Below are 24092 nucleotides of genomic sequence, written 5' to 3'. Positions count from 1 at the left end.
TTGGGTGAAGGCAAGTGAACACAGGTGGCGTCTGTATGACCTGTGCAGTGACTAATAATTGAAATAATAAGAAGAATAATGATTATGCAGATATCGGTTAAGACATTGGTGATAATTTCAAGGGCCTGTAGACACATTAATTCCACTGCAAGATTGTTTTAGGGAAGCAAGTGAATGCAGATGCTATAATAATAATAATAATATTGCATAAATTGGTGAGATAGTAATTTTTGTGGCCTCTCAAACTTATGTTATTGGTGTTATTTTTTTTCCCCTTTATAATATTAATATTCTTAAAGGTAAAACTAAGTCAATTTGCAATTAAATGTTAAATAAATAGAAGACGCGTTAATTCCATTGCAAAGTTGTTTTTTTTGGGGGGGGAGCAAGTGACGTGAGTGATGGTATGTGCATGTAATGACAAAATAATTGAAATAATAATAAGAAAGCTGGTGCAGAAAAGCGGTGAGGTGGTGTGAAAGGAGTCGGGGGGACACCGGGGTCAGATGCCTCATACGGTTGGTTTTTTGAAAGGACCGGTTGGATCCTCTCTTCGCTCCCGACCAATCGGAAGTGAGTATTTTTCGCGCTGGTTGGCTGGAGAGTTTGAGTTTCCCCGCAAGCTTTTTTTGATTTGAATGAAACCCCTCCGCTTTACGGAATGAATACGGCCGTTTCTCCTCTATAACCACCGAGAGGACATTCAACAGGTAACCGGAAAGTGGCGGTCTTTCATGCTATTGTCAACCCGGGGGGTGTACGCCGGGAAGCGGTGGTGTTTGTGTGAGTACAGTTGCTCGGGCCGAGCTTCCATTTTAGCAAGACGGGAGCTAACTAGCCGGCTCGCAGTTTGCATTGACTTCAATGGTGAAACGGTTAGCTTCGGCTAGCACCGCTAGCCCTCCTCGAAACGAGCTGTCATGGCGCCTGTAGATGGGGATTATCAGCGAAACAAAAGCAAAACATTTAAAACAGGCGACTACACTCGTCCGGCCATGTCACCTTGTGTTTATTCGCCCGTTTGCTTTAGTTAATTAGTAAATAAGTTAAGCGCATTTAGCTTTTTTTTTTTGTTGTTGACGAGGGGGGGTTAGCGGCTTTGTCTATTTGCTGGAATCTAGTGTAATGGCTGACTGTAGTGATGACAGAGATGCGGTTGTGCGCTTAGGGAAAAATGCTCCATGAGATTCCCCACATCGTGGCTTCCGCTTCAGATAATAGTCGTAGCCTCTTTTTTTTTTTTTGTTATTAGTAATTGCATGGATAAAGCAGGTTCTCTTTTTTTTTGCCAGCCGGGGTGTTTCGTTAACATCAGTTTACAGTAATTAGACAGCCTCCTCCAAGCCCTCTTTGCACTTTTTTATTTGCAATTCACTTAACTAATGTTTATATGGGAAGGCAACACTGAATGAACGCGGTAGCTTTCAGCCCAAGTGGAACACGTTAAATTTCAGCAATTATTCAGTCTCCAGTTGCACTGCCCCGAGTTGTCAGCTGCTTCCATTTCCGCGGCTTTTCTAGCCGGTGATGCAGTGGTTACGCGGCACAGCTTAGCCACCCTCTCCTCCGTCTTTGCGCTGCATGCGCTGGAGTCTGCAGGCTGCCTTCTCCATACTGCTTTCCCACCATCTGCACCCCCTTTAGTCCCCCCTTTTTCTTTCCCTTTTCGTGTGCATGCATGCATACGTGCATGCAAACAGAGAATTTAACCTCGTTTTTTTTTACATGAGTTCTGGTCAGTGTGAAGGTTTTTAGATTTCATTTGACGTGTTGGGTGTTCTTGTACTAAAATAGAGGGAATTGTTGCTTGAGACTTTCGGGGCCACTTGGGTTGTTCCACTTTCCCTAAAAAAGAAAAAAAAAAAAAGACAGAGAGAGAGAACACCCAGAACTACGCGGCCAGTACATTTCGTGACAGGTGCAGTATTCCTCGTCGCCTCCAAGCTCTGTGTTCATGCTTCTGCTGAAGCAAGTGTGTTGCCATTTTGGAAAAAAAAAAAAAAATGTGTAACGTTATGCTCTTAGGATTCATATCCCAGAAAAGCCATTTTGCAAGATGATGAATTGATGGGCACAAAAAATTGACAATTTTTTTTTTTTTTTTTTACTGCATGTGTTTGTGTGTTTCTTGTCTTGCAGCCCAGTGAGCCTGGAGGGGGTTAGATGGGATGGACAGCATAGGTAGCTCCCTGCCTTCGATGCCTGAACCAGCCAACCCGATCAGCATGAAGCAGCCGCCAGAGTCCCTCAGCGTACGGAAAGGTCGGGGGGACATGGGCAGTGACCCAGTTGTGCTAATGGACAAAGCGACTGCACAGCTGGCCGCCACACTACAAGACAGCGTTCTGCAGAAGATGGCTGGCCACAGTCATAACAACCACAGTCACGAGAGGCTCAAGGACCTCACCTCCCGCGTGCTGAACGGCGACCAAGACACGCTGCCCAAGCTTTTCACCCCGGAACCGCCCGTGCTCAAGTGTGCCGAAGCCCCCGCTACAAACGGCACCCACCAGCACAGCTGCTCCCCTCACGCTGAACCCGAGCTGAAGGTGACGATACCTCAGGTCATCATGCAGCCGTTGCTCGAACCATCCTGCGCCAACGGGACCAGCTTGGCCACAACCACTGAAGGTGCAATGTCTGGACCGGACGAGAGGCAGGACAAGAAAAGAAAGGGGAGACCACACAAACCTAAACCTCAAACAACCTTCAATTCCTCGGCCATCCCTGTGGACCAGTGTGACCACACAAATGCTGGAGAGGAAACCGAAGCAGCTGATGAGGTTTTACTTTTACTCTTTACTTTTTTTGCATGAAGTGTCTTGTATTTGTATTTTTAAGCCGGAAGACTTCCTGTTTTTGCAAATTTATTCCAAATGTTTTCGTGCAGCACATATCACATATACTAGTTTAAAAAAATAAACCTGAGTAAAGAGAGTTGAGTAGACGGCTCCCATGTCTTTGCTTATATTTAAACCAAAATGCACAGCTTCAGAGTTTCCCAATAATGATTGCATGTGTATCGGCCACTATTAAATCACTAGTAGTGATTCCAGGAAAGAAAAAAAGGGTTAGTTGATTTATATTTTTTATCGATTAACCGATTCTTTGTTCTCTTCTACAGCCTGATCCCATTTCAGAGTCGACGAAGGAGGCAACACAAGAAGAGCCTCCTTTGCCGAAACGTTTCTGTGTCGGGGATCTGGTCTGGACGAAGGTGTCCGGATACCCCTGGTGGCCCTGCATGGTGACCACAGACCCGGAGTTTAATCACTTCTTCAAGCAGAAACAGAAAGGTATGAGATGCAGTCACTGCTGTTTAATATTTAAGTGATGAGTCACGGTTCCACTTTCCATTTCAGGTTTATTTCATTAAAATTTTACTTACATTTATTCTTGTGTTGTTGTTTTTTTTTGTTTTTTTTTAGCAACCAACAGCAGGCCGGGGCTCCTTTACCACGTGCAGTATTTTGGAGACGCCCCAGAGCGAGGCTACATCTTTGAGAAGAACATGGTGTCCTTCACTGGGGAAGATCAATACCACGAGCTTAGCCAGGCTAACAAACAGCCAGCCTCACGTGCCATCCATAAAAAGGTGAATCGATACTTTCTGTGTATGTTGAGGGTGTGGTTTTTTTGTTTTTTGTTTTTTTTTTTTAGACCAGACCTGGCTCAAATATCATGCAACATTAAACGCTGCTTTTCTTGAAAATGTTTCATACTAGTTTCACTGTTGGAGAAAGAAACAATTAAATTCTAAGTGACGTAATGGGGGAAAATGTCACTATATATGTTTTGGCTTGGTAACAAAGTTGTGGCATTAGATTATTTTGTAATTTTATTCCCTGAATGTCAGTACTAAATGCTAATTTGATTATGGTGTCATGCAGACGGCTCCATCTGTACCCCGCAAACTCAAGGCTCAGTGGAACATGGGCATCATTCAGGCCAAGGAGGCGCTCAGCATGTCGCTGGATAATCGCATGGCGAACTTTACATTTCTATACGACGACGACGGGCCTCACCTGAACCCCCACATCATGGAGAGGTTGAAACCGGAGGAGAGCAACATGCTGGCGCTGCAGAAGGAGTCGAGGCTTAGCCTGGATTTCGCTTCGAGGGTGGGTCCCTGCTTGTGAAACTCCTTTTCCTGAGATGGGAAACAGAAATAAGGACCTGGGGAAAAATAAATACAAGAGAAAGGCAGGAAAGCAAAAGCTATCTGAGTCGTTTCCATCAAAGAAGACATCTAACCTCGGCCTGCCAACAGATTTTGCAAATATTTTGTAAAAATCAACAGGAGAATTCCTTCTGTGCAGACACAAAGATGCATTATTTCCTTTTCAGTTTATCCAGCAAATAGTCTCTCAGTTTATTTATTGGTGTATTTAATTTTCTGAAATAATTCCAGTATTTGTAGTGTTATTCGACTCTTTGTCCCTGGTGAAACGTTCTTTTTGTTTAATTTGTCTTAAAAATTTGTTGGATAGGACAAGATTGTCATTTGTTGCAGTTTTAAGTACAGATTCAAACAGAAAAACATTTAAATCATCACATTGAAATTGGAGTAATTCCATTTTTTTACTGTAATGTCTTTCAAAATGTTTATTTGTTTGGGTTCTGGTCTTTGCAGGATCCCTCCTCATCTGCGCCGGCTACACAGACCGGATCAGTTGTACCTCAGAAGAAAAAGAGAAGACCCAAAGAGGCTCAGTCCCCCGACAAGGTGGTGAGGAGGAGGAAAAAATCTGCAACCGACGCCTCTGGGCCGACGAGGAAAAGAAAAACGAAGCAGGGACCCTCAGCAGAAGATGTTTCAGAAGCCGTCTCACTTCCAGTTTCAGTTTCAGGTTGGTTGACTGTTGAAATCACCAGGTAAAATATTAAAAAAAAAACTGGGATGTGTTTTAAAAAAAACAAAAAGTCAAATTAATCTGGACTTAAACTTCTAAACTTATTTTCTGGATGACAGATTAACAAGTCTTTATCATTGTAGGCCACGGTAAACGCATATGAAACATGCAAATTATCTGTTGCCTACATCTGACCCTTTACGGTATTTACAGAATAAAAAAAGAATGTGATTCATGGGGTAACATTTAGTTGCAAAATGAAGATGTGTGAGTTCCTCCTCGCTACAATAACTGTAGTCGTGTGTGTGTGTGTGTGCAATTACGCAAAGGACAAACCGTTTGCACGTCCTTTTGAGACTTGTTAAATATAGACGCAGTTTCTATGAGTAAAATTGCTTTCAGATTTGACACATTGCGCGCATGTATTAATTCTACGTGTGCTAAATTAATACATTTACATTTTCTCCGCCCAGAATCGCATGTAACGCCCCATGTTGCATATTCATCGAGGTAAACGTGCTAAGTGGATGCCGAAGTGCAATTTTGCACCTTTCTGAAAGATGCAACACGTTAGCACGTGTTTTTATACACGCAAAAACTTGAGTAGATCTGACCCCCAAAGAGGTTTCATTTGAATCCAGTAAAAAATGTTCAATCGCCAATGTCTTTAGTGAAAAGGGAGCGGAAGAAGAGATCTAAGAGGCCACCAACGGATGCTGCAGCAGAGAAGGATCAGCAGCCCAAGAAGAGGCGCAAAACGGGGAAAGATGCTGAAAAACAGGTGAGTTTTTGTCTAATTTAATGCTCTTAGTCTCAAAGTTGCAGTAGTTATATTTAAGATTAAAGAAACTGGTTTAATCGCTTAGTATAGGCCGCTCTAAAGCTTGGATGCAAACCTCTACTTGATTTTAATTAGACATTATATACACACTAAGAGAGAGTTTATCTTCACAGGCCTTGACTTCAGATGGAACGGTCAAAAAGCAGAGAAGAAGGAAGAAAACAGACGTGAAAGACGTAAAAGAACCCAGGAAACGCCAGAGAAAACCTAAAGTTCTCCTCACTGGTAAAAGCATCTTTAAACGAACGAGGCGCCGCCGCCTCCTCGCTCCTCGCTCCTCGCTCCGTAGCTGAAGACTAGGAAAATTATAGCCCGGTTGTTGTGTTGACTGCACACAGGTGACCAAGAGGCAGAGAAACCAAAGCGTAGGAGGAAGAGGAAACAGGATGGAGAGAATCAGACGACACCCTCCAGTGCGAAGAAGAGACGGCCGTCGCCGTGTCCTGATCCTGAGGTGAGAGGAAGTAGCCTCTGATTTTAGCCTCTGATTTGATGAGATGAGCTGTAGGATAGTCACTGATGACTGTCGTCGTTTTTTGCTGCAGGGCTCTGGTAGCGAAGGACGCCCCGATTCTCCAAGCGACAGCTTAGACGGGACAAAGAAAGGCGAGAGGAAGAAAGAGTTTGTTTGTCAGGTAGGTCTGGAGGATAAAGAATAAAATTTTCTTTAATTCTGATTGCATACCGTGATAAGTTTTTATTTCTCTACAGGTGTGTGAGCAGACGGGTGAGGACTTGGTTCCCTGTGAAGGTCAGTGCTGTGGGATGTTTCACCTCCAGTGCCTCGGTCTGTCCCTCAAACCTGACGACAAGCTGCTGTGCAACGAGTGCAGCACGGGTGAGCTCATCACACTTCATTCATCAGAATGTTTGTGTTTTAGTAGCGTGTTTCTGATTCGCTGGTCGTTTCCTCTTTCCATCAGGCGTTCACTCGTGTTTCAGCTGCAAGCAGTCGGAGGGCGAGGTGCGGCGCTGCCACGTGCCACAGTGCGGCAAATTCTACCACGACGCGTGCGCCCGCCTCAACCCCCTCACCGTGTTCGACAACAAGGGCTTCCGCTGCCCCCTGCACGCCTGCCTGAGCTGCCACTACGGCTCCCGCACCAAGCAGAAGTCTGCCAAGGGTGAGGCTGCCATTAGTTACCTGCTGATCATCTTTACTATAGAGGGCGACGCAAAAACATGGTGAAAAGTAGCCGTAAATACAGCGAGACCGGGCAAAATGTGGATTATCAGATCAAATTAAGGACAGTTGGACTCGACAATGATCCATACGAACTAGTATGGATTTGAAAAAGTGGATTAGCCTCAGTTTCAGTTAGTTTTAGGTCATTTCAGTTCTGATAAATGTAGCTAAATAAAAAATGCTAAGAGCTTTACTGAGAAGTAACGTTAGCCATATAAGACTGTAGCGTTCAAAGGATGACGAGGAGTGATCACAAATATTGCGTTTATTATTTTATCGTTATTTATTGTTAGAACTGAAATAGTTACTGTCGAACATAACTAAGACAAAACAACAACATCCACAAACTTATCTGACAGCCTCCAGATCGTAACTAAACAAGTAACTTAAGGTTTGACTCCATCAAAAAATACAGCATAAACTAATATTAACTGACACTAAATGTGAACCACAACACCAGGTTTCTGTGTCTGGATTCCAGTTGTTTCTTCTAATGCAGTGATACATTTACTTTTCTTTGGCAGATATCTGTAAAAATATAAATATATCTCTGACTGCTTTTCAAATCTGTTGGTTCAGTCATTTGCAAAACAGATCTTTACAAACTAGTTCATCAATTTAGAAACTATTGAAGCCTATGATTCAAACTAATGCTGCTAATCTCTATGATCAACTCTCACTTTTTGCCACTCAGTGGCCGTAACCATGGAGACATAAGCTAGCTGTGACGTCACGTGCATACCCCCAAAAAATGTATTTCCATTACAGTTTTTTCGCAAAATAAAAGCGATATTTCTGAAATTCTGAGACGGTTTTCAGTATGAATGGAAACATGTACAATCGCGCTTTGCATGTGTTTCTATTCAGGGTTTCCAGGTCACACACACAGGTCGTATTAAACACAAAAATTTGTTACGCAAATAGGAAATCTCAATGTGGTCCTTTATAACCAGAAATGTAAAAGATGCCAAATTGTTATTAAAGAATATTTTAATCATAGATAAAGACATTAAAAGTGAAGAAAACTACATGTAAGATTATTCATTTATTTATAAAAGTGCAACACAAGATATTGAAGGGACTAGACATTCGAAGGAAGAAAGTAGAAGAACTGGGTTTTAAAATTAAGTATTTTGTTTTGTTCTTTCTTTGTCATCATAGCAAAAAGCAGACTTTTAAAATTGATCATAATTTATAAGACCTGGATCATCTTCGTGTTTCCCTGCACCCTCTCGTTAGAAATCTCACTAACATGTATAGAGTTAAATCCACATAGACCGTCTGAAAGATGATTGGATTTAACAAAATAAATAAAAAGTGGCAACAGAGAAGAGCTGCGCTTATGCAAAGAAGCATAATGTTGTGGAAATACCACAGAGGACACATTGAAACTGAAATGTCTCCTGTAAATCGGAATGAAATTGATTCAGAAATCGGTAGCGATACCCGGCCCTAGAAACTAGGTCGTTTACAAAGGTGTCTGGTATATTTTACTGAATCTGGCGCCTGTCGTCTCTTCTCTCTCTGTGCTGCAGGCAGGTTGATGCGTTGCCTGCGATGCCCGGTAGCGTACCATGTCGGTGACCAGTGCGTGGCCGCGGGAAGCGAGATGATCACCAACACCGCCATCATCTGCACCAACCACTTCCACGCCAAGAAGGGCTACAGCCACCACAGCCACGTCAACGTCAGCTGGTGTTTCGTCTGCTCCAAAGGTTAGTCGCCTAGTTTTTATTGGAAACCAAATCTACTCAAATCCTTCAAAACATATAATCAACATATATGATATCAAAATATCAGATTCAATTTTAAATAAGTTCATTCAAGCGGGTTAGTTTACGACAGTTTATGGCCGGATGAACTCAGATGAATTCCTCTCTTTCATCTGTCTTTTCTTTGACTTTTCTTGCTGATTTGAGCTGTAATTTTCTGCTTAGAGTTTAAGACTTCAAAGCATTTTTAAATGTTCCTCACAGATAAACACAGACTGGCTGAATATTCGGTCACGTGACGCTTTTGAACCAATGCCAACCAATGAGAGTGCGAGTTCAGCTTCAGATCTGCCTTTCTACATTCACCATTACTTGCCAATACATATATTCACATATATTTTGGCCATATTTGGACCTGACAGACTTTTGCAGGAGAAAAAGAGCTTCACAACATTAGCTCATTTACTGGGGTAGAGATTAAGCTCAAAATAGAAAGACGGCTTTTAGTGAATTTAGGAGTAAATTAGAGGCACAACACAGACAAAGTGTAGTGAAATGAACAACTAAATGTTCATTTTGACTGTTTTTTTTTAAACTAGTTTGATAGAAAACATGTTAATGAAGCAAAAAAGCAAGAAATCTCAATACTGACAAGCGAGTGTCTACTGTGTCTCACCTTTAACGATTCAATATCTCATAAAATTCTGAGGTGGATCAAACTCTTAAGGGACCTGAAAGCTGATGTGTTGCAGGATTTTGGGTTTAAGAAGCGTGATGACAGAAAAGAAAGAGCTGGACAAAAGGAAATGCATGAGCAAAATGTAAATTAATCTCAAATCTTAAATCTCACCGACGCATCTTTTAACTAGCTGAATCTAATCAGGACCTTTTCATGCCGTCCTTTTCAATAACTGCTTGGATCCGTATTTGGAGGTGGCTATATTCAGCATTTGTGCACATTCATTTTCTTCTCATTCATTCATTTCCCTCTTTTATTATTGCTTAATCTGCAGAACATAAAGCAAACCTGGCAGCATCTCCCTCTTTTCAGTCAGTTATTCAGCAGAGATGATAAACCGTGTTAGCGCCTCATGGTTTATTAAGTGGATGGAGGCGTGAATAATAGCTGCAAAATGCACTTTGCTGTCATTTGCTGCAGAAGACGGCTCTATAGAAACGGAATAAAGTGTTCGTAAAAAAGGGTTGTAAGGGCTGATATTGGTGGAAAGCTGTTAAATCAGTGGTAAAGCTCAACTGAAACCGATTCGAGAGACGCTTTTTCGGTTGAAACGGGAGCCAGATACGACAGCTGTATCATCATGTGGGTGTGTGAGAGGATACAGAAGCATGGACAGAAAGTGACTTGCGTGCTTTTGTGTTAATCAGAGCAACAAAATCCTGCAGAAGTACCTCCTGTTGTTTGAAGCCTCTTATCGACTCTTACTCTGACTAAACACCAACGTCTTATTGTGGCTCATCACAGGTCGCTCTGAAGTGTCCTTTGTTCCTCTGACTCATAACCAGACGTTTACATGATTGCACGCCCTTTTAAAACGTCTCTCAGGTTTTTTTATTGACTTTCCTCCTTGTGTTGCAGGAGGGCAGCTGCTGTGCTGCGAGTCCTGTCCTGCAGCTTTTCACCCCGACTGCCTGAACATCGCGATGCCCGACGGGAGCTGGTTCTGCAACGACTGCCGAGCCGGGAAGAAGCCCAAGTACAGAGACATCATCTGGGTCAAACTGGGAACGTACAGGTGCAATAACTGTCTCTCGTTATCAGCCTTTTATCGGGGCCTTTTATGAGTCTTTTAATAACCTAATGATTCATCTCTCCTCTCTCTCTGTTTTTAGATGGTGGCCAGCGGAGATCCACCACCCGAGGAACATTCCCACCAACATCCAGCACCTTCGACACGAGATCGGAGAGTTCCCGGTGTTCTTCTTCGGCTCCAAGGATTATTTCTGGACCCACCAGGGCAGAGTCTTCCCCTACATGGAGGGGGACAGGGGCAGCAAACATCAGAGGAACGGCATCGGCAAAGTCTTCAAGAATGGTGAAGATCTCCGGCTGCATGTTTTAGATTTTTATTTATTCATAAACATAGTGACGCAGCAGGTAAAACTGGGACAAAAGGGAAAAAAAGCAGACAGTTCCAGCCATTAGCTACAATAGAAGACACTCATTGTTTGCACATCATGCATTAAACCCAGAAATACTGACACACATCAATCTACGCCAACATAAGATATAAACTATGCTTGACATTGAGACATCAGATGCGTAGCCAGAGGAGAATATTGTACTAGTGACAAATATAACCAATCATGTTATTTCTGAAGGAGATAGGCCAAGAATGAATTCTACAAATGGAAACCACACAACCTTAAATTCCTGCTGGGACCTGAATCTATTATTTTGGAGATTTTCCTAGAAGAATTAAGGAAGCCGCTTATTTTAACTGTCAGATTTCCAATCACGGAGGATAAGTCTCTGGGCTTTAACTGAGGCAAACGCTATAAAGTTGACTTTGGGTTTGGTGACGTTAATATCTTCATCTGCGACATTGTAACAACTTTGCAAATTTCAGACAAGACTTTGAAGATTCAAGGCCAAAATGAAGCCAGACACTCCTAAAACAAATGCAACTGAAATGTACAAACAATTGTTGATTTGTGAAATGTAAAGTGCTGTTTTTTTTCTTTCTGCAGCTCTGCTCGAGGCTGAAGTTAGATTCAAGGAGATAAAAATGAAGCGAGAAGCCAAGGAAGCACAAGAGAACAGTCGAAAACCGCCTCCGTACAAATTCATCAAGGTCTGAAACCGAGCCATCGTGTGCATCTTTGCTTTTTATCTCACTTCAAATGTATTATTCTCTGTGAATGACGTTTGACTTTTTTTTTCTTTTTTCAGGTCAACAAACCCTTTGGCAAGGTTCAGGTCTACACCGCAGACATCTCCGAGATCCCCAAGTGCAACTGCAAGCCGACGGACGAGAGGCCGTGCGGCTTCGAGTCCGAGTGTCTGAACCGGATGCTGCAGTACGAGTGTCACCCTCAGGTGTGTCCCAGCGGCGAGCGCTGCTGCAACCAGGACTTCACCAAGCGCCTCTACCCGGAGACCAAGATCATCAAGACGCCCGGCAAAGGGTGGGGCCTCATCTCTCTGCGGGACATCAAGAAGGTGAGAGGACTGGTTCACTTTAAACTGACTTTCCATTTTCATTAATTCCAAAATCTAAGTGTACAGAGTAAAAGATTTGCACCCATTGACTCCCACTATAACCACTTATTTTAAATATGTTATAATCCTGACATATTATAATGCTTTTTTTCTATTAATACCTAATAAATCTAAGCCTCCACCTTCAGAATACAGGGAAAATATGTTTTATGTGTAATGTCTCCCTTTAACAACCAGAGGCTCAACAAAAAAATCACATGACGTTTCAGGGAAATTTCAGTGAAGGCTGAAATTTCTTACCTCACAAAATAAATAAAATAAAAAAAAAAATGAAATTTTTATTGCACTTTTATGAGGTTAAGGAGTGTAAGTTAATTTTAAAACTAAATTAATCATGCATTAAAATGAATATTTTCTATCAATTATTGACAATCAAAGCTGTAAATATTTCACTTTGCACATCATTTTTGGAAATATTGCACATTTTGTGTTTTTCCCATTGAAGAAATTGTTGTTTCTCGTGACAAAATGAGCATAAAAACGTATAAAATATTGAAAAACTATTGAACTTTATATCTGTAGATGGGTTTGGTGTTGAAAAGATTTCATGCAGTAAAAGTTAAAAACAAAAAAATTATGAGACGGACCATTTTAAGGTTTAATGCACGCGGGTTAAATGCAAATTAAAATGCAAGATTTATACGTCAGTGTGTGTGTACTGAGCTTAAACTAGAAATGTTTGTTTGTGGGTGTGATTGTCAGTCACTTTAATCATAGAATAAAGTTAAAAACCGTCTGTATTCAATAGTTTGTCCAGAAGAGATGAAGGATTCTACTTTAATTTGAAGTTTTCAATTACACAAAAACAGTACAACTTACTCCCTCAGGCAAAATAGTGTAAATAATAAAGACAATCTCATAAATGAATGATAATAATAAAAATATAATGATTTGAGAAGATCTAATGAATGCATGAAAAAAAAATAGTATTTTTCAGTTTTTAAAATGTTGAACTTGTTTGGACCATTTAAAATCATCAGATCAGGATTCATCTTAACATCATAAACCAAAAACTGCAAATATGACGACTCCTCCTTCTGTTTTAGTGGCGGTTGCATTTGTTTTTAATTAATTTAATCGAGTAATTTAATAAATTTAGTCAAAGTCAGTTTTATTATCAGTTTCTTCACGTGTACCAGACACACAAAGGAAATCAAAAAAAAAAAAGGATTGAGGATCCCCATCAGCTGTTGTCATAGCAACCAGCTACTCTTCCTGGGCTCCACAAAAAAAACATAACAAGAAACTACATGTAAAAAATCATGACATACCAGCACAGAATAACTGAAAGTCAACGGTAAACACACAATATATTATAAACCAACTAAATACGAGGAGACGCAGAACTCAGACTCGGTTTACTTTTAATTTGCTAGATAATAAGATTTAAGATTATTTTTAAAATCATCAGTGTTACAGAACTGTTTTGGTTCCAGAGAGACTGTGGAGGCAGTTTGAGCTGCCCATTGCTGGAACCCCTGGTATTATGATCATGCACTGTAGTAAACAATAACTAAAGTCCACAGCAGATGAAGACTTTACTAATATTAAAAAGGAAATAAAATAAAGAGTTCCCACTGTATATGTAAACATGGCAGCAACAAGTTTTTCTATGTGAGGTAGTTTGTAAACGTGCAACAGGTGATAGCATTTACTTAGAAAAAGTAGTTTTTGTGACTGTATTTGTTGCCTTTACTTGTTGTTTTGTGCATGATGAGCTCATCCAACCAGATTTTCTTCTGTCACTTAACTATAAAAGATCTGTTTCCACTTTGAATTTAATTATTCCCTCTGAAAAATATCCACATAAATCTGCATAAAACATCACAACGTCAGGGCGCTGCTGCCAAACACCTGGACCAGTTCTGACTCGTACTTTTTATGCATTTTAACTTTTAATGAAGATATTTATTCGTATTATTATTATTAGAAAGGGACGATTGCACAAAGCTGCCAACACTTTTTCTTTCCTTCTGTTTTGTTCTGTGTTTTGTGTTATGAGCGTGTGGTTTAAGCCCCTTTAAGAGAACAATAAAGTCTGATCGTAGCCATTTTTCATTTATTTTTATGTTTGAAACAGGGTGAGTTTGTGAACGAGTACATTGGGGAGCTGATCGACGAGGAGGAGTGCAGGGCCAGGATCAAGTTCGCCCAGGAGAACAACATCACCGACTTCTACATGCTCACCATCGACAAGGTCGGTTTCCCTCCCGTTCACCGTCCGTTAAACGTGTTGATCCTCAGCGTCCGTTAAACGCGTTGCTCCTCAGCGTCCGTTAAACGTGCTGCTCCTCAGCGTCCATTAAACGTGTTGCTCCTCAGCGTCCGTTAAACGTGCTGCTCCTCAGCGTCCATTAAACGTGTTGCTCCTCAGCGTCCGTTAAACGCGCTGCTCCTCAGCGTCCATTAAACGTGCTGCTCCTCAGCGTCCGTTAAACTCGTTGCTCCTCAGCGTCCATTAAACGTGCTGCTCCTCAGCGTCCGTTAGACGTGCTGCTCCTCAGCGTCCGTTAAACGTGCTGCTCCTCTAGCGTCCGTTAAACGCGTTGCTCCTCAGCGTCGGTTAAACGTGTTGCTCCTCAGCGTCCGTTAAACGCGTTGCTCCTCAGCATCCGTTAAACGCGTTGCTCCTCAGCGTCCGTTAAACGTGTTGCTCCTCAGCGAGCGTCCGTTAAACGTGTTGCTCCTCAGCGTCCGTTAAACGTGTTGCTCCTCAGCGTCCGTTAAACTCGTTGCTCCTCAGCGTCCGTTAAACGTGCTGCTCCTCAGCGTCCGTTAAACGTGTTGCTCCTCAGCGAGCGTCCGTTAAACGTGTTGCTCCTCAGCGTCCGTTAAACGTGTTGCTCCTCACCGTCCGTTAGACGTGTTGCTCCTCAGCGTCCGTTAGACGTGCTGCTCCTCTAGCGTCCGTTAAACGCGTTGCTCCTCAGCGTCCGTTAAACGCGTTGCTCCTCAGCGTCCGTTAAACGCGTTGCTCCTCAGCGTCCGTTAAACGTGTTGCTCCTCAGCGTCCGTTAAACGTGTTGCTCCTCAGCGTCCGTTAAACTCGTTGCTCCTCACCGAGCGTCCGTTAAACGTGTTGCTCCTCACCGAGCGTCCGTTAAACGTGTTGCTCCTCAGCGTCCGTTAAACTCGTTGCTCCTCAGCGTCCGTTAAACGTGTTGATCCTCAGCGTCCGTTAAACGTGCTGCTCCTCAGCGTCCGTTAAACGTGTTGCTCCTCAGCGTCCGTTAAACTCGTTGCTCCTCAGCGTCCGTTAAACTCGTTGCTCCTCAGCGTCCGTTAAACGTGTTGCTCCTCAGCGTCCGTTAAACGTGTTGCTCCTCAGCGAGCGTCCGTTAAACGCGTTGCTCCTCAGCGAGCGTCCGTTAAACGCGTTGCTCCTCAGCGAGCGTCCGTTAAACGCGTTGCTCCTCAGCGAGCGTCCGTTAAACGTGTTGCTCCTCAGCGTCCGTTAAACGCGTTGATCCTCAGCGTCCGTTAGACGTGTTGCTCCTCAGCGTCCGTTAAACGCGTTGCTCCTCAGCGTCCGTTAAACGCGTTGCTCCTCAGCGTCCGTTAAACGCGTTGCTCCTCACCGTCCGTTAAACGCGTTGCTCCTCAGCGTCCGTTAAACTCGTTGCTCCTCAGCGTCCGTTAAACTCGTTGCTCCTCAGCGTCCGTTAAACTCGTTGCTCCTCAGCGTCCGTTAAACGCGTTGCTCCTCAGCGTCCGTTAAACTCGTTGCTCCTCAGCGTCCGTTAAACTCGTTGCTCCTCAGCGTCCGTTAAACGCGTTGCTCCTCAGCGTCCGTTAAACGCGTTGCTCCTCAGCGTCCGTTAAACTCGTTGCTCCTCAGCGTCCGTTAAACGTGTTGCTGCTCCTCAGCGTCCGTTAAACTCGTTGCTCCTCAGCGTCCGTTAAACTCGTTGCTCCTCAGCGTCCGTTAAACTCGTTGCTGCTCCTCAGCGTCCGTTAAACTCGTTGCTGCTCCTCAGCGTCCGTTAAACTCGTTGCTCCTCAGCGTCCGTTAAACGTGTTGCTCCTCCAGCGTCCGTTAAACGCGTTGCTCCTCAGCGTCCGTTAAACGCGTTGCTCCTCAGCGTCCGTTAAACGTGCTGCTCCTCAGCGTCCGTTAAACTCGTTGCTCCTCAGTGTCCGTTAAACGCGTTGCTCCTCAGCGTCCGTTAAACGCGTTGCTCCTCAGCGTCCGTTAAACTCGTTGCTCCTCAGCGTCCGTTAAACTCGTTGCTCCTCAGCGTCCGTTAAACTCGTTGCTCCTCAGCGTCCGTTAAACGTGTTGCTCCTCAGCGAGCGTCCGTTAAACGCGTTGCTCCTCAGCGTCCGTTAAACTCGTTGCTCCTCAGCGTCCGTTAAACTCGTTGCTCCTCAGCGTCCGTTAAACTCGTTGCTCCTCAGCGTCCGTTAAACTCGTTGCTCCTCAGCGTCCGTTAAACGTGTTGCTCCTCAGCGAGCGTCCGTTAAACTCGTTGCTCCTCAGCGAGCGTCCGTTAAACTCGTTGCTCCTCAGCGTCCGTTAAACTCGTTGCTCCTCAGCGTCCGTTAAACGCGTTGCTCCTCAGCGTCCGTTAAACGCGTTGCTCCTCAGCGTCCGTTAAACGCGTTGCTCCTCAGCGTCCGTTAAACTCGTTGCTCCTCAGCGTCCGTTAAACGCGTTGCTCCTCAGCGTCCGTTAAACTCGTTGCTCCTCAGCGTATCATGGGGCTGTTCACTCAGCTGCAGCACCATTTCTGCTGGGAGCTACAGAAACACAACAGTATTGCATTGGGAATGTTGCGTTACAGATAACTGTGACATTACAGTCGTCAATACTACAAACCTTTGTGTGTTATATGTGTGTGTGTGAAGGAGGTGGAGCTTCACGTAAATAGAATAATTTCCTCCTCTCTTGCCCCGTAGGACCGGATCATTGACGCGGGTCCAAAAGGAAACTACTCGCGCTTCATGAACCACAGCTGTCAACCCAACTGTGAGACGCAGAAGTGGACGGTGAACGGAGACACGCGTGTCGGCCTGTTTGCCGTCTGCGACATCCCAGCCGGTAAAAATCACTTCTCTAGAATTAATGCGTTAAGACAAACCGCTTGTAAACTTATAAACTTCACAGAAAACTTGATTATTGTATTTATGTTGGAGAAGTTTCATGGTGTTATCTATTAATTTAATTTTACCCTATTGACCTGTCGTGACTCGCCTTAATATTAACGTCATTCTTAAATAAACGTTTTCGTGCACAGGGACCGAGTTGACCTTCAACTATAATCTCGACTGCCTCGGCAACGAGAAGACGGTGTGTCGCTGCGGCGCTCCCAACTGCAGCGGCTTTCTTGGTGATCGGCCGAAGGTGAGCTTCACAAAAAAAATGGTTGATGAAGTAAAAAAATAAGCTGCTGCACATATTTAATGTTGAGGAAACAGTGACAATGTACCAGACGTCTCAGAGTTTACCTGTAACATGAACGCTATCATATTGGAAGTCTGAATTTTTCCGAGTTGGAAAATTTCCAAGTTTTCCTGAATGCATCATCAAAGCCTCTGTCAAAAAGATGGAAAGTAAATTTATGAAGCTAAGAGAATAAGTGCTAACTGCAAACAAAGGAATTAAAATAGTAAAAAAATAATAACTAATATTAAATAATAGGATGTAAATTTTGCACTTTATAGTTAGAATATTATCTACAGTTTTCTGTTGCACTTTAAGAGTTTACAAATAGTTATTTTTTTTGTATAAATTGAAACTGAATTAAATGGTTAAATTGGTAATTGAATAATAATTTTCCTCAAATTAATTATTAATTAGCTTGACTCCAGGGATGTTTTTCTTTTTTTCTTAAGCTCTGCAATCAGACCCTAAGTTATATCCATTATATCTAGACTTATTTGCATATGATTGTATATTTTCCGCAGTTTACCTGTTTTTAAATGTAACTACAAAGAATATGTTCCAAGTTTTTATTCTTTGGGTCTCGTTTCTCTGTGAGGTTTTTACCACAGGCCTGTGACAGGATCCAGATTGGACTCGATGCTCGTCTCTTTCTGTGTCTTCACTCTTTAATTATTGTGTAAACGAAGTCACGTTAACCTGCAGCTACGGCTTCATCAAACGGCAGAAAACTTGACGCCCTCTTTCGTCTCTTTCTCAGAACTCAAACGGCCAAACGGCCGAACCAAAGGGAAAGAGGTTGAAGAGGAAATACAAGAGGAGAAAATCTGAAGGGAAGAAGAAGTCGGAGGACGACTGTTTCCGCTGCGGAGACGGGGGACAACTGGTGCTCTGCGACAAGAAGACCTGCACCAAAGCTTATCACCTGTCCTGCCTGAACCTCACCAAGAGACCCTTCGGTAAGAAACGCCACAGATCAGCAGCTTCAGCCACAGCATTATGACCACTGACCACGCTGTGGCGATGCTTAGACGTGTAGCGCCACCTATGGTTCGTTCCATTTGTACTTGGAAAAGACCAGAAAAGAATCCTCAATGTAAACAGTGATTAGAAGCTCCTGTAATATTCCAGTTATTTTCCACATACATGTGTTGAAATGCTGTTACAGTGTGATTTTTAATGTGTTATATGGGAACTACAAGCTCATGTTGCACTAACAACGGCTAAAAACAACAGCCTGGTAAAACCAAAACAGAGACAAACACTGTTTTAAACTGGGATTAATAGTGGATTATTTTTTCTACATTTAAAACTTTTGAATATTTTTATAAATTTCTGTCTCGTGTTGTCTTGTAGATTACATTTCCATCACTCCAAATAATTCTAGTAAAAAGAGAGGACCACTAAGAGGATCAGCTCATCACAATATTTAGATTTTTTTAGGATGTGCATGAGGTCACAGCGTCAAACTGACACACGACTATAAATTATACTTTACTCTGCATAAAGCCGCCGTCCCCAGACGACTCCAGACCAACTTTATCTAGATTTTAAGTGATTTCTTAGTTTAGTTTATTTCAAACCTGTTAAAAAAACAAACAAAAATGAAGATAAATTAAATATTCCATGTTCTCACTGTCTGAAAAGGAGTGGAAGAAAGTATCGACTTATTTTATTCCATCGTAATAGATTAATAATATCTGTAGTCTTTGCTTCCTGTCAGTATAATAATAATAATAAGACATAAATATAACAAATATTTGCTTGTTCCACATCATCTGAACCTATTTCTGTGAATTTATTTAAGGATTTTCTGATGGTAAAAGAATAGAATATAATAGAATGCGCTTTATTGTCATTATACCGTGTACAGTGCAAAAAAAAAAAAAAAAAACACAAATATATACATAATAGTGCAAAGAAAATATAAGATTTACAAGCTAAAATTAAAATTCTAATACTAAAAAAATATTGAAAATACACAAAAATAATAAATATATTTTGTATAAGTGTAAACATGTATTAAACAAGGTTAAAAAAAAAACAAAACAGAATAAACATAATAACTAGAGTCTATTAAACCTCCTCTATTATGTTTATGGCTTTTGGAAAGAAGCTATTTTTTCAGTGTTTGTTTGAACCAATGACCTTTGACGTGTTGACGTGAACCCTCGTGTGTCCCTGCAGGACGCTGGGACTGTCCCTGGCATCACTGCGACGTCTGCGGGAAGAACTCGGACGCCTTCTGCCAGCTCTGCCCCAACTCCTTCTGCAAGGCCCACCAGGAGGGGGCGCTGCGCCCGTGGCCGCCCACGGGGCAGCTGTGCTGCACGGAGCACGAGGAGCTGGAGGGAAGCGGCGTCTTGGAGGAAAGCGACATCATCCCGACGGCGGCGGTGGCGATGGTGGCGCCGATGACGACGGTGACAACGGCGGCGGCGACTCAGGACGTCGACTCGGAGACGAGCTCCGCCGCCGCCGCCGCCGCCTCCACCCGCCCCCAGAAAGGCTCCAGGAAGACGGAGGACGGCAAAACTAAAAGCTCCAAGAGGAAAGCAGCCGAGGCCTGAGGACACACAACCAGACTCTGGACACCAACGCACTGTACAACATCTTCATCATCATCATCTTCATCATCATCAGGGAACGCCGCTGACCTCTCACAACGCTCGCCACTCCAGCCAATCACAGTTGAACTTTTTTTCAGGTTGTTTTTTTTATTTTATTTTTTTAATTATTGATCTTTGTTTCTGCACTGAGGGTAAAAAAAAACCACCTGTGGTAAAAGCACAAACAAACCAGCAGCACAACAGCGAGCGCAGGTCAGGAAACTTCAGCTACTGGATTCTAACTCTTCCACCAACCAAACTGCCTTCTTCTTCTTCTTCTTCTTCTTCTTCTTCTTCTTCTTCTTCTTACTTCCTGTTTTTTTTTTGTTTTGTTTTTTTATCGTCGTCTTTTATTTGGTTTAAAGTTTGTTTTAGAAGAACAAGAGACTCTGATCTAGCTTGAAGTGGAACTGAGCGTTAACTTGAATCTCAGTCGACCTCCTTCCTCCTCTTCCTCTTCCTCTTCCTCCTCCTCCTCCTCCTCTTCCTCCTCCTCCTCCTCTCAACACGGATTATCTTGAACAGCAACAGAGTTTTATAGCTATATCTATATATGTGTATATCAAAGACCAAAATTATGATTACTGGAATAGTGTGAGACATCAGACAGGTTGCCAAATGGATTTTTATTTTTATATATAGTATATATATGCCAGATGTGCTATGGGACACCAAGACACTATGGAAAGGCTCCAGACGACCTCTCTCCTTGTTCCCGTAGCCATAGATGATCACATTTAACTGTAGACGCGTTTAATATTTTACAACCTGATGATTATTATTCGTTTTTTAGTTCAGTTTAACTCCTTAGGTTTGACTTAGTTTAGTCTTTTTTTTTGTTTTTTTGTTTTTGTTTTTTGTTTGTTTTCCTGAACGACGTTCATGTCCAGAGATGATTAAAAAAAAAAAAAAAAAACGAGAGCACTGCTTGAAAAGTGAAACCTGAAGTCTGACATGGAAACACTACTGGGTCGTTCCAGGTCTGTTCGACGATAAACCGCAGAAATGAAGGAACGATGAGGAGCGATTCTCTTGAACAGAGCCCCCCCCCCCACCACCCGGTGCTTTTTTTATTTTATTTTATTTTATTTTTATTGTGTGTGTGTTTTCCACTCGTATCTGAAGTGGAGGTACTGGCCAGGATATTTTATTTTTATTTTATTTTTTTTTATCTGAGAGTTTGAAAGAGAGAATTTTTTTTTTCTTGAATTCTCAGGGTTTTTTTTTTTTATTATTATTAATATTATTATTATTATGCATAGTCTCTAAACTGCATCCACGTTTTAAAACTTTAAGACACTGGCACGACTCCTCGGTAAATCCTTGTTGGTAAACGTCTCCACTTTTTCTTTTTTCCTGATTTAAATCTTAAAAGAGCAACGAAATCCAACTCGGTCTCAGCTGCACTTTGGATCCTTGATTTAAAAAAAAATAAAAAAATAAAAAATACTCGACCAGTTCCTGATTTCTAAACATTTAGTGGAAGCTCCTAATTCTTCTTAATAAACCGTAAGTTTTCATAAAAATATTCCACATTTAATGGATTCATTAAAAAAAAAAAAAATAAATAAAACGTGCAGCTTTTAGGTAAAGAAAACAGCTTAAAAGTAATAAAAATCTGCAGCCTGGTGGATTTTGAGCTTCTTTAAAACCTGATGCAGGTGTAAACGCTGAATGTGGTTTTTAAAAAACATCCTTTAACGTGACCACGAGATGTTAAAATTTTAAAAACCTCGAACGCTCTTTACGTGACGACTGATCACTCGCTGATTATTTTCATATTTTTGAGCAACGATGAAACAAATGAAAGACGAATCGTTTAATTTTCCTTTGGCTCCAGAAAAGCATCAGGTCGGAGTTAAATTCAGAATCATGTTTTATTTTTATTACGTTTAATTAGGTTTAATTGTCCCAGTTTGGTTACGAGGTTTCTATCCGGCCGACTACAAACTGCTGCTTCGTGCTTTTTTTTATTTTTTTTATTTTATTTCCCCAGATTTGACTTGTGCGGCTGCAGCTGAAGATTTTTTTTTTGTTTTAAAAAAATATTTTTTTATTATTATTATTTTTACAACTGCACCTTTTTTCTTTTGTCATGTGAATGGATCGCGTCCAGATGTGCAGCGAGTCTTTTTTTTTTTTGTTAAATAATAATAATCCTAACTTTGATTTGAGTGAATGTAGTTCAGGCTGTTGTTCTTTTTATTTTATTTTATTTTTATTTTTTTTTTTATATAAGCACTGTTAACTCCCTGTAGAGCTCAAGTGTAATAATGTTGGCGTAGGGGTTTCATTCTGTAACTACTGTCATTCATAGTAAACCAGAGACTAATATGTACATAATGTATAAGTGGTAATAGTGATGCATCTATTGTAAATATCATACAATTTCTTAACATTGTATGTGTTTGGTTTGGTTTGTTTTGTTTTTGTTTTGTTTTTTTTCTTGATGCAGTTCTGAAACACTTTTGTGCAGGATCTCACGTCAACTGAATCGTGCAATAAAAAGTGGTTAAACGTGTCTGATGATGTCTGCAACGCTGGATAATTATTACTAACATTTTAACCAAAGGCCTCAGATCTTAAAAAAATTTAAAAAATAGATCTAGATATTTTTTTTTAAATAAAACTTTTTATTTAACCTAATATCTCTGTTCCAGTTTTGACCTTTTAAAACCTTTAATGTGAGAATTATTGTGCTCATTTAACACAGAATTAAGAGAAATTAATATTATAATTAATAATCAGGGCTGAACACTGTGACAATTTCCATCACATTTGCTACTAAAAATCATCCTGTAATGAAAATTAAAGCAGTCAATAACCAAACAACCATATTTTGTTTTATCCTGAGAGTTGTACATAAAACATTTTATAGATTATTAGATAAATATACTAATACATCATCTTCAAACACACTTCACCCTCAGTCCCCCCCTTAGAAAAAAACAAAATAAGTTTAATACTTGAAAGCCTTGTGTATTTAAACGGGGCAAATTTAATGTTTCTGAGTTTTTTTCCTATCGGTATCAAAGTAATTTTGCCAATAAACACATTAACTAACTCCACCTGTGTGTGCTACTAATTTATTTATTTTTTTGGGGGGTGGGGGCTGGTCTGGTCTGGTCTGGTCTGGTCTGGGTGGGGGCTACATGTCTAAGTAACATCCACATGAATGAATGTCAGATCCATAAGTTTCCCAGCAGAACAATGAATTGTCCTAAATTTATTTAAATGTTATTGAACTTCTCCTGTCAGTGGTCATAATGTTGTGGCTGATCGGTGAAAACCAGCTCTTCAACTTCAATCAGAACCAAACTTATTTAGAGTTTTTAAGTGTTTCTGGTTCAGCAGGAGGGATTTCATTGGTTTAGAAATAATAATCTAAAACTTAAAATCTGACGCCTTAAAGCAAAATAAATAAATAAATAAATAAATAAATAAACTTTCTGGACATTTTATTAGTTACAATTAGTCAGAAATGTCTTTTTACTCAAGCATCTTAAATAAATGCTTGTTATAGTGCATATATTTTATATTTAGAGCTTCTTTTATACTTATACAATGACACTTCAATGCAGATTGTTATATTTCCTGTTAGATCGCGATTAATTTATATCAATGTTTAAAAAAAAAAGAAGTTAAATAATAAGTTAAAAATAATTATCCAAGTCTCTGTGCGTTAAAAAGCTTTTATTAACCTCCTGAGAGCCTCATCCGGGGACTTTGGGTTCTAGTTTAGCGGCAGCTTCTTATTCTGCTTCATTTAAACGTGTTTTCCTTGTACGTGGGCGCTTTAGTGATGCCACCTAGTGGCAGCAACTGGTCATTACACTAATCGCTGTAAACACATGATACCGGGACAAAAGTGGACAAGGTACAAAACCTCATCAAGTTTTACATCTGGAACATGTTCATTTATGCTTATTAACTTCTGTAGTTTGATATTACGCTAAAATTGAACAGATTCTATCAATAGTAACGAGCTACAACGTCGCTAATTAGCAAGTTCTCATTTAAAGATGGTGGGAATTGAAATTAATGGTTTTATATTTTTTTACACTGTGTCCACATATTAAGACAAACTCTTTTTTATAAACTACTTATTCCTGTTCAAAGATGATGTTTAGTGTTTGTCCTACAAATCTCAAATAACTAATGGAAAAATTAAAAATATGTTAAAGTTCAGGTATTAATTAATATTTGCATGTTAAATAAAAATCCAGACACAGATTATTTATGTCCTCCAGAGTTTTTATTTCATTCC

At 41.1% G+C, this 24092-nt stretch overlaps 1 protein-coding gene across 2 annotated transcripts; it reads left to right on the top strand.

Moving 5' to 3' along the window:
- The first annotated feature begins 560 nt into the window (after window positions 1-560).
- On the top strand, window positions 561-22346 carry nsd2 (nuclear receptor binding SET domain protein 2). Of its 2 annotated transcripts, none has more exons than XM_047610282.1 (22): window positions 561-710; window positions 2140-2783; window positions 3125-3296; window positions 3429-3595; window positions 3891-4121; window positions 4634-4850; window positions 5525-5634; window positions 5808-5919; window positions 6033-6148; window positions 6240-6329; window positions 6406-6532; window positions 6618-6818; window positions 8416-8595; window positions 10190-10346; window positions 10444-10646; window positions 11302-11405; window positions 11504-11773; window positions 13914-14030; window positions 16733-16874; window positions 17071-17177; window positions 17977-18175; window positions 19404-22346. In XM_047610282.1, exons 2-22 carry the CDS (start codon window positions 2169-2171, stop codon window positions 19784-19786), a joined length of 4020 nt encoding a protein of 1339 aa, XP_047466238.1. In that variant the 5' UTR covers window positions 561-710; window positions 2140-2168; the 3' UTR covers window positions 19787-22346. The 2 variants fall into 2 exon arrangements, with proteins under 2 accessions (XP_047466238.1, XP_047466239.1); XM_047610283.1 differs by lacking the exon at window positions 561-710 and adding an exon at window positions 1842-1918.
- The last annotated feature ends 1746 nt before the right edge of the window (window positions 22347-24092 follow it).

Source organism: Mugil cephalus, chromosome 17 (genome assembly GCF_022458985.1).
Source record: "Mugil cephalus isolate CIBA_MC_2020 chromosome 17, CIBA_Mcephalus_1.1, whole genome shotgun sequence".
Taxonomy (NCBI): Eukaryota; Metazoa; Chordata; class Actinopteri; order Mugiliformes; family Mugilidae; genus Mugil; species Mugil cephalus.
The sequence above is the reverse complement of the archived record's forward strand: the minus strand, read 5'-3'. Positions and strand labels throughout refer to the sequence as shown.

What these genes read in the sequence shown, in the direction of transcription:
- nsd2 (XM_047610282.1), top strand. Translation starts at nt 2,169, where the DNA reads ATGGACAGCATAGGTAGCTCCCTGCCTTCGATGCCTGAACCAGCCAAC. An exon ending in GTGCAACGAGTGCAGCACGG is followed by an intron (nt 6,533 to 6,617) that starts GTGAGCTCATCA and finishes TCTTTCCATCAG; the next exon opens with GCGTTCACTCGTGTTTCAGC. An exon ending in ACATGCTCACCATCGACAAG is followed by an intron (nt 14,031 to 16,732) that starts GTCGGTTTCCCT and finishes CTTGCCCCGTAG; the next exon opens with GACCGGATCATTGACGCGGG.